The sequence below is a fragment of the Cnephaeus nilssonii genome (assembly GCF_951640355.1).
Source record: "Cnephaeus nilssonii genome assembly, chromosome: 11".
NCBI lineage: Eukaryota > Metazoa > Chordata > Mammalia > Chiroptera > Vespertilionidae > Cnephaeus > Cnephaeus nilssonii.
Genome location: NC_137082.1, coordinates 63,622,731 through 63,633,549, shown reverse-complemented (window position 1 = coordinate 63,633,549; position 10,819 = coordinate 63,622,731). Strand labels below are relative to the sequence as shown.

The 10,819-nt window shown below is 47.7% G+C and overlaps 1 protein-coding gene across 7 annotated transcripts in view; it reads right to left on the bottom strand.

The window, feature by feature from the left end:
- PRELID3A (PRELI domain containing 3A) overlaps positions 1-10,819 on the bottom strand; it is a 29,393-nt gene that overhangs the window by 18,440 nt on the left and 134 nt on the right. For all 7 annotated transcript variants that reach the window (XR_013814179.1, XM_079783944.1, XM_079783945.1 and 4 more), the window contains exons 2-4: positions 3,905-4,073; positions 2,968-3,057; positions 74-144 (exon numbers count right to left, since the gene is read on the bottom strand). Coding sequence is in view for 6 of the 7 variants with exons in the window: in XM_079783944.1 (XP_079640070.1) it covers positions 74-144; positions 2,968-3,057; positions 3,905-4,073 (330 nt within the window). In the remaining variant the exon portion in view is untranslated. The remainder of the gene's footprint in view (positions 1-73; positions 145-2,967; positions 3,058-3,904; positions 4,074-10,819) is intronic.

The following is a 10,819-nucleotide window of genomic DNA, read 5'->3' as shown; positions in this document are numbered from 1 at the left end:
CCTTAGAGAGGGGAGGCTCCACCCGCCCTGACCTTGGAGTTCAACGTGTGGAAGCCGGGGCGAGACCACGTACATTGCAGGGTTCTTCGGATGGGGTGTGTACACCAACCTCTCGTTCACCGACACCAAGTTTGTGAGCGTGATCTTAAAGAAAGGAACAATGGCTTTAGGTTCTGCTTCTCTTCCATTTCTTCCCAAACCATCCGCCCATACTCTTCCATCCCCAAAACAGAACAGAAGAAACATTTTGGCCCAGAAGGCACCACCGTATTAAGTCCCAGGGAAACCAGATCCTGGCTGCTGTCACCGGCCGCTCTCCACCCACACCTGAGCTGGGCCTGGCCTTCCAGGGACAGGTAGCCCCCACTTTTTGAAAGTTTGCATATGCTACTTTGCTTTTAGGAAAGACCTACATTAGTCCCTGTTTTTGCTAACTGATAGAAACTTGAAGAGGATCTTTGCTTTTATGAAAAAAGGTGACAAGCAAAAACAGCGTTCAGGAGCCATGCTCAGCATCTCAGCAGCAAGCCCCGGCCAGAGCTGCGAACTGTCGGTGAGCATCTGTGCTTTATCTCCATTTATTTTGTGCTCGTTACCAGGATGTGTCCTAATGAAACTGCTTCTTCACTTGACACCGTTTCGGCTTACCTAAGGTTTTATTGGAACACTCGACTTTTGGATAGTGAGGGAACTTGTATTTTCAAACTTCCAAACCCTCAGCAAAAAAAAGGACAAAATATTCCTGGGTTAGCATGCAGGTAAATGAGCGGGAAGCTTCTCGCCCACCAGGGGCAGGCTCTGGCTTTGGGACACTGTGTCCTGGGGTTCCGCAGGGCAGCACCCTAAGTCTGCACAGACTGTGAGAGCAAGGTATATAGATATCTCCTCAGTGCTGTGTCCTGTAAACCAACTAGCCCCCCCCCATGTATATTTTTAACATTTTCTATTAAAAACTATTTGAAAACTGGAGCTGTAGAACAGCACGGTCCCACAGAATTTTCTGTAATATTAGAAATGTCCTGCCCAGCCAGCGTGGCTCAGTGGTTGAGGCTCATCCTATGAACCAGGAGGTCATGGTTCAATTCCCAGTCAGGCACATACCTAAGTTACGGGCTCGATCCCCAGAGTGAGGCTGTGCAGGAGGTAGCCAATCAGTGATTTTCTCATCATTGATGTTTTTCTCTCTCTCTCTCCCTCTCCCTTCCTCTCTGAAATCAATAAAAAAATATTTTTAAAAAATATATATATTAGAAATGTTCTATCTCTGAGCTGTTCATTGTCAAAGTCACTAAATATGTGTGGCCAGTGAACACTTGGAATGTGGTTAGTGTGCAGGGGAACTGAATTTTTAATTTATTTAATCCTAATTAATTGAAATGGAAATAGCCACATGTGGCTGCCATATTGGCCAATGGAATTTCATCTTTGTTTAACCCAATTTACTTTCTTATCAAAGAGCCAATTCCAATATAAGACCTTTTTTTTTTTTTTAAAGTTCAAGTGGTCAAAGGCAATGTAATCTTCCAGCAATGATAAGCTTAAAGCACTTATACTCTGCTCATGTAATAATCTTTCACGGAGCTCCCTAGCCTGGCCTCTGTTCTGACAAAGGGGTTAGCAGGGAAATCTCTTTCCTCCTATTGAGTACAGAGTAGTCAAAAGCTCATTAGTTACAGTGAATACAGTGTATGGAAATATTTATCAACATTAACAATGAAACTCCGATTAGCCATTATCTTTTTATGTGCAATATTTTTATGCCTGGCACTGTATTTTATAAACCTTATTTCCCTTCATTAATCCTCATAACAATACTATGAGATTTGTTCTTTTTTTCTTTTTAAGGCAAGGCATGTGGGACCCAGAAAAGGTTAGTCAGGAACATACGCAGTCCTACAACCATTCCGTGATAATTTCAGGATACGGGTTCACGACTGTCCTACGCCATACCTCACTGTAGCATGAACAATCCTTCTTTGCTGAAAACTAAACTTTCGTGAAGGACGGAGTGGGATTGTCCAAGCAGAGGAGAGGAAACAGAATGTGTGAACTGTCAGCGGGCCGAGGGGGGACACACTGAGAGGCTCCCTGTGACTTTACAGCAGGGCTGCCTGGGGCGAGGGAAGGTCAGAGATGGTATGCCCAACACTGTAAGGGGTTCAGGACCTACCTTCCAGCACACAGAGACACAATCCACAGTGCGATTTCATAAAGTAAGCCATGTTCCGAGCCGATGCATTCTCCCCAACATGTTTTTGAATGTGCATTAAGCCAATGTACAGTTTTTTAATTGAGAGAAGTGAGAGGGAGTGAAGGAGGAAAGTTGCTTTTAAAATTTCTGCTAAATCCAAAGAAAAATGAAATTACTGCTAAAAATCACCCTTGCTAATGGAAGTCAGGATAGAGCCGTGGTCGGCAAACCGTGGCTCGAGAGCCACATGCGGCTCTTTGGCCCCTTGAGTGTGGCTCTTCCACAAAATACCACGGCCTGGGCGAGTCTATTTTGAAGAAGTGGCATTAGAAGTTTAAAAAAATTGGCTCTCAAAAGAAATTTCAATCGTTGTACTGTTGATATTTGGCTCTGTTGACTAATGAGTTTGCCAACCACTGGGATAGAGGTTATGCCGGGCGGGGGGGGGGGGGGGGGGGGGCGGGGGGCGGGGGGGAGGAAGATGGGCGATTCTGGAAAGGAGCAAGGGCGGGGGGAGGGGCAGTCACATTCTATCTCTCCATCTGTCCGCTGGTTATATAGGTGTGTTCACTTTGTGACAGTTCATCATTACATGCATTTTCTAGACACTTATTGTACTGAGATAAAAAGATAATAACGTACTACTAAGTAAGTTCCCCTATAAAAAACAAGCGATCACTCAGACCAAAGGTGGGCTGAACACAAAGTTAAATGAAGCCGTTACGCACCATCACCAGCCATACCAAGCACCTTTCTCATCCTAGGCCATTGCTTACATTGGTGGAACAAAGCTCCATTTTCTTTTCCACTGGATCCACAACAGAATGCTCTTTGATGTATGTTAAAGTCCTACTGGTTCCCAAAATCTAAAAAACAAAGCAAAACTAGCATCATGGAATGTTACAATGTCATTCTGTAGCATCAAACACAAAATACCATTCCATTTACTCATTTGTACACGGGTGGGGGTGCGCCATGAACCTGTGCGGTAACCTCAGGTTTCTGTCCCGGCAGGTGGGAGAGACACTGGACAAATGAATGAATTCAAGTGGACTGGAGTGTCTGAGCGTCATGAATGCTTGGATGAAAAAGAAAATGGGGGGTGGGGGACAGGAGTGCAGAGAAGGCCCCTCTGCCAGGGGCAGAGCCGGGGAGGGAGGAAGGGTGCCACGCAGAGTTCTGGGGTGGGCAAGGGTCCAGCACGTGAGGAGGTGGTCGGCGGGCAGGCGTCTCTGAGCCAAGGAGAAGCTAGAACACACCCGTCCCTCACGGTCCTCAGAGGAAACTACCCTGCCGGCACCTTGCTCTTGTACTTCCAGCCTCGAAAACAGAGAAAACAAATGTCTGTGGTTTAAGCCCCCGAATCTGTGGTGGTTTATTTCGGCAGCCCAACAGGTGCAACACCGTGAAGCGAGGCGGGAGGGGACTCTGTGCTGGCGGGGGCGGAGGGCGGAGCCATGCCACCCGTCAGGAGGTGTGTCGGGACCATGGAGACGGACAGCTTCACGACGTTTGCAGGGGAACAAACCATCTCTTGGGCTGCCTAGAAATCCCGAGTGGGCGCTCTAAGGGAAGGTAGTCATTTCCTGCAGATGGTGCCGGCTGAGGGTGTAGCCAGGTGAGGCAGGTGTAGTGGGACAGAGCCGGTACCAGCTGGTGGTGCAGGTGCAGCGGGCCGGGCAGGACCAGCGGGGCAAGCAGCTGTGGGCTCACCGCTTTCACGAGGGCAGGCAGCCCCCACTCGGTGCTGAGGAGGCGGTGGCTGTGAAGCCGGCCGCGGCGGTCCACGCTGCGCTCCAGCACATCGACTCCCACGACACAGGGATTCATCGGATTCGGGTACTTCCTCATAGCAGCCTTGATGACCGTGTCCCATGGGTGGCTGGAGGGAAGAGACAATCGCCTGGCATAAGCAAGCAAACCTTTTGTAGCGTGTACCAGAGGGGCGCTGGGAGCCAGAGATGCCGTGTGCCACAGAGTGAAATGAGTCAAGTTTTTCCTTTTGGTTTTAATTAAAGGTATAGCCAACAAATATATATCAGGAGTCCAGCTCCGACCTAAATCCTGGATCCTGGGATCCTGCTGAGCCAACCAAAGGCAACCAGAAGGCTTTGCCACCAGGCTGAGCCAGGAACCTGAGACAAGAACAGGAACAGGAACAGGAACAGGAACAGGAACAGGAACAGGAACAGGAACAGGAACAGGAACAAGAACAAGAACAAGAACAAGAACAAGAACAAGAACAAGAACAAGAACAAGAACTCGGGCCCCACCCTGACCGGTTTGGCTCAGTGGATAGAGTGTCGGCCTGTGGACTCAAGGGTCCCAGGTTCGATTCCGGTCAAGGGCATGTACCTTGGTTGCGGGCACATCCCCAGTAGGAGGTGTGCAGGAGGAGCTGATTGATGTTTCTCTCTCATCGATGTTTCTAACTCTCTATCCCTCTACCTCCCTCTCTATAAAAAAATCAATAAAATATATTTAAGGAAGGAATGAAGGAAGGAAGGAAGGAAGGAAGGAAGGAAGGAAGGAAGGAAGGAAGGAAGGAAGGAAGGAAGAACTCGGGCGCCTGGCAGCTGCGCTCATGCTCATCTCACCTGGTCGGCACTCCCAGTCCAGAGGCCTCGCAGACGGTGGCCGTGGCTGGGGCACTTTCCTTCCCTGTGGCTCCGCACTTTTCCTGTTCCCGCACTTCCTCCTCCCTCTCCCTCCCTCCCTCCAGTCCTTAAAGAGGTAAAAGCTTTAGCTTAGGGCTTCTGAGCAGGGAGATAATTCTCCCCACCCCTTGCCTGTCACCTGCCCTCCCCTGCAGTTCCATGGGGTGACGAAACACGAAGGAGCAGGCACCATTTCTGACTCTTGCCTGCACTGTTGCAGTGACTAAAGGCTTGGCTGGCGGTGGCCATGGTGGGGTGGGAATCCATCCCCAGGGCGCGTGGCCTCTGTGCCCCACTGCAGGGCGGCTGAACTGAGGGCAGTGCTGGTGCCAGGGAGGTGGGAGGCCTCATTCCCTACCCACACTGGGAAGCGGGAAGGCATAACCAAGGCCCCGCTCTATGCACAGCGAGGGTGTAGAAACAGGGCTGGGATGGAATGATAGGACGTCTGGGATTTGTCTATAATAAATTGGAGGAAAGAACAGTAGGTGGGGACACGTGAAACCAGACTGGCTGCGAGAGGGGAACTGTCGACCTGGAAGATGGCACTGGGCCTCGGCATTCTAGTCTTCACTTTTGCACACTTTTGAAATTTCCCTAACAGCAAGTTTTTGGGTTTTTTTAAAAATATATTTTATTGATTTTTTACAGAGAGGAAGGGAGAGGGATAGAGAGTCAGAAACATCAATGAAAGAGAAACATCGATCAGTTGCCTCCTGCACACCCCCTACTGGGGATGTGCCTGCAACCAAGGTACATGCCCTTGACCGGAATCGAACCTGGGACCCTTGAGTCTGCAGGCCGACACTCTATCCACTGAGCCAAACCGGTTAGGGCAAACAGCAAGTTTTTTTTAAAAAAAGGATGAGGGCAGCCACAAACAAGGTGAAGTCACCTGCACCCTACTTGAAGCAACTCTAGGCCCACATCTGGGCGCGGTCCACACACCCAGAGGTTCCCATACTCTTTCAGGAGGTCTGCAAGGCCAACACTGCTTCATGATGCTACTAAGTTTGTCTTTTTCACTCAATTGACATTTACGCTTCAAAAGCATCGGCGGGTAAGACTGCTGGCCTCCCCCCACGGATTAAAGCCAGGGCCCTGCTCACTGCTGTGCACGCGGGGAAACCACGCCACTGTTTCTTAAGACTATCCGTGATGAAAGAGTAAAATTTTGTTTGATTATTCTAAACCCCTGAGTACTTTTCTTTTCATATTCTGACCACAAGAAAGCTAAGACCAAACTGGGATTAGATACCCCACTATGCTTAACCCTAAACAACTTATATAACAAAATTATTCCCCGGAGTACTACTAGCTACAGTCTAAAACTCAGAGGACTTCACGGTGCTTTATATCCCTCTAGAGGAGCCTGTTCAATAATTGATAAGCCCCGATAAACCTCACCAACCCTTGCCAATTTAGTCTATATACCACCATCTTCAGCAAATACTAAGAAGGAATTACAATAAGCACAAATACTATAAGACATAAGCACAAATATCTATATATATATAAAAGCCTAAGCAACCGTTATGACCAAATGACTGGAACAACCAGTTGACCAGTAGCTATGACATGCACTGACCACCAGGGGGCAGATGCTCAATGCAGGACCTGCCCCCTGGTGGTGAGTGCACTCCCACAGGGGGAGCGCTGCTCAGCCAGAAGCCGGGCTCATGGCTGGTGAGCGCAGCTGCCATGGCGTGGCGAGAGCCTCTCCTGACTCCTCAGCAACCAGCTGTGGCCGGCAGGCGCAGCAGGCTGGCCAGGATGAGCAAGAGTGGGTGCAGCGCCCGGACTCAGCTTGGGCTCCTCCCTGGCCGCCTGCCACTTGGCGCACTGCTACATCTCCTGAGCGGTCCCGGATTGCAAGAGGGGCGCAGGCCAGGCTGAGGGGACGTCCCCCCCGCCCCGCCCGAATCTGTGCACCGGGCCTCTAGTAAGACATAAAAATGTTTTGCTGTCTAAGGAGGCCGGGGAAGTGCTGGGCAGCTGTGGGTGGTGGGCCCAGCTGGCTGCTTCCTTCCACGCCCATCACTTCTACTAGCTTTGGTCATCTGGCAGACATTTTCTCAAAAATCAATTAAATGGGCCCATCACTTCAAGGAAAACAACTGATACTATTTGTTGCCAAAGATAAAACTTGGGTTTTGAGTGAAAATTTCAAAAACTTGTATCCATTGCCCTGACGCCTCATATTGTAACCGGGTAAACCCATACACTCCCAATGAGCAGTGCCAGACGCCACAAAAATCACACAATAGTGAGAGACTCATTTAAACTTTTGGACAGGCCAATTACTCTGGTCATTATGGTTTCAGATTTTACATTAGTTTTGTTGTAGTAGCAAAAATAGCCACAATTACTTTAAAAGACTATTAAAATACTCCTACCTTTTCCAGTGTTTTATTCACACACTATGTGAGGCTGGGTTTTACTCACATACTTCAAACAAAACAAGACTGTAAACTCTGAATGCAGAAGGAAGATATGAATATCAAGCCACCTTCTATTTAATAGAATCTATTAAGTCAGACACTATAAAAATTAGCATAAAAATAGTATCACTTTTCTTACTAATTTGGGGGGTATCTTGGAAAATACAGGGTTTTAAAATAAAAAATGTTATGTTCATGTAATGGGTTTATTGTTCATTTTAATTCATTAATAAATATTATTTGTCAGTTTTAATTTCTAATATGGTAAATATGGATAGCTATAATTCACATAAACAAAAACTGTTAGGGTTTCCCAACATTTTCTTAGATAATAAAGAAGTCATGAGGCTGAGGGGTTTGAGAATTGCTGGCCTAAGTGGGTCCTTGATTAAGTGGACCAAAAATATATACACAGTTGGTCACTGCAGTATGATGTGTAATAAGGGGGGAAATGATGTTCTTTCAATAAGAGAAAGAATAAATTGCAACACATTCATACAATGGAATATTATATAGCTATGATACATATACGTGTGTGTGTATACATACACAACACACACAGATCTCAAAACCATACTGTTGAAAGGGAAATTTTTAAAAGATGTATACATCTGATGTCACTGATTTCTATTTTAAAACAATAAACACATGCCCACATAGATATAGTCAAATGGAATATATATATTATCTTCAGAGGGATACCCCCAAATTCATAATTTTGTCTGCCTGTGGAGAGAGGGGATACCACACTGGGGGTGTGTGCTTCATCTCTTATCTCTCTTATCTGTAATGCTCAATTTCTTATTTTTAAAAAAAAGTGGGGGGAGGGGCATTCTTTTCCCTGCTCCTGGCTAGAAAGCAAGTTTGTTTTAGGACATCATGTCCTCCAGAGCCCTTAATTCCCTGAGATGAACATTACCTACTAGAGACCTTTCCTGGTAGGTGTTAGAATTCAGAGTATATGGCCTTGAATCTCTGCCCGAAATCTACTTGTGTTGGCTCTGTTCCTGAAGATTTTATAGGTCTACCTGAAACCCAAGTCAATGCTGTGAGGATGAAGTTTATAAGCCTATTAACTTTTAAATGCCCCTTTTTATATTTTTATATTTCAGTCCTACCTTTTTTTCATTACTATTTAGACAATCTTAAACCCTGGCTAGGTAACACACACTAAATCCAGATGGCTTTCTCAACGGGGTCTCCATTTCTGTAGGCATGTTTATATTGCTCTCTGCTGGGCCTGACCTCCAGTCCCTGGGGATTCTATGCCATGTGGACTAAGAAAGAAATCTTGATGTGTTCAAAAGGTTTTGTGCCTACTTATTTCTTGCCTTTCCAGAGCAAATTTATTAATTTTTGGTCAAATATTTATCTGACAGCACAACAAATATATAAAGGAAATACGTATAAAAAGAAATCTATAACCCTCAGAGAAAAAAATAAATTGGTGATTTCTGACGGACTAAGCAAGGGGTGAGCTCCACAATCAGCCAGAAGGCTGGGCTTCCCATTTTGTGCTGTTGCCGCCGCACATGACTATGTCACTCGCAGCCCGGCAGCCACAGGGGCCCACCCCACACTGTCCTTGGCCAGCTGCACTCCACGTTTGTCAATTTTCATCACAGCCCTTGGCTTTTAACTTCAAAAATCAATGGCAGGGGATCAGTGCCGAGTCCACAGCGGCTTGGTGTTGACAAAGTTCTTTGGCGGGTAGCCACCCCCATTTTGAAATGGCATCTAACCTCAGCAAGATCCCTCAGCTCCTCACAGAGCACCTACTGTGTGCCAGGCCACAAATTTGTATTTGCCCGGAATACAAATCGAATGAAGTGCTGATACAGGATACCACACAAACGAACCTCAATAAAATGATGCCAAGTGAAAGAAGACAGGCACAAGGGACCACATGCTGTGTGATTACATTTATATGAAATGTCCAGAAAAGGCAAATCTACAGAAACAGAAGGCAGACTAGCAGCTGCCCGGGGCTGGCAATGGTAGCCAAGACTGACTGCAGATGGGCACGAGGGGACTCTGTAGGGTGATGGAAATGTCCTAAAACTGGTCTGCGGTGGCGGTTGTACAACTCTAAATTTACTAAAAATTACTGAATTGTACACGTCAAATCAGTGAATTTTATCAATAGTGACTTTTCACAGTTGACAATTCACTTCTGCTTGTCAGTCGGCATTTCATGAGCTTCTAGGGCAGTCCTTGTCAACTATTCCATGACAAAACAGCCCCTCTGCCCAGGCATCTACAGGACGCAATGACTTCACGTCTCCCCGCGGCATCTAGCCCGTGCCAGTTATGTCCCAGCCTTGGGAGAACTGAGAATAAAAAATCAACACTAGAATTGGATCCCATCAAGTCTAAGGATTTCATTAAAAATAATTTTAGAGGTTCTAACCTCTTGATATATTTTTAATCATAATTTTACATTTAAAACGCCAAAGGATGACAATTCCATTTCATAAAGTTTTTAAAAACTTCTTTTTAAATTATAGTTGACCATTATTTTTTTTAAAAAAGTTTTTCTAAGTGGAGTTGGGGATATTTAAAAATCTTTATTCCTTTAAAAGATATTGCCCTAACCGGTTTGGCTCAGTGGATAGAGCATCGGCCTGCGGACTGAAGGGTCCCGGGTTGGATTCCGGTCAAGGGCATGTACCTTGGTTGCGCGCACGTCCCCAGTGGGGGGTGTGCAGGAGGCAGCTGATCGATGTTTCTCTCTCATCGATGTTTCTAACTCTCTATCCCTCTCCCTTTCTCCCTGTAAAAAATAAATAAAATATTTTTTTAAAAGATATTAAAGAATGATTTCAGAGGGTCACAGATAAATGACTTAGACGAAGATACCACCTAGGTCAAGAAGGCACTTTTACCTAGCTCCCAGCTTCCCATGCGCTTGGAGGCCTTCCATGCCCACAAGTGCACCCCGCGCCACAGCCCCCACTGCTTCCTCCACATCTGCTTCCTCCCGAGCTCCGGGGCCGCCGTGGACCCTTCATTTAGAAAACATGCTTAATGTTCGTGATCTGCTGCACTGCAGAGTAAGACCTCCGCTCTCCCCAGGTCCGCACGCCCCTGGCCCCAAGGAGAACAGGGTGTAGGCGAGATCAGGCCTGGGGGGACTGAGGGCGCACTGTCACCTTGACGGGTCCCCTCCCAGCCGCGTCCGCCCCGCTAGGGGCGCGCGCCGAGGAGGGCACCCCCGGCCCCATAGGACCAGCTGAGATGCATCCCGCGGCTCCGTCCTCCTCCGGCCGCGGAAGGAAAGGCCGACCCCCTCCCCGGCGCTTCAGGAATCCCACCACGGCCTCCACCGGCCGGGCGGCGACTCCATCAAACAGCTGACGACGCCCCTAGAAGGGACAGAGCCTGCGCCTCCTTGGCAGGAAGCCGAGGCCGCGGTCTGGGAACGGTCCACGCCAGGCTGGGAAGGCTCTGCGAGGGCCGGGTCTGGGGTCCGGCCTTCCTCGGCCTCCCGCAGCGGCGCGGGGGCAGTGCCGGCGCCGGCTCGGAGCCCA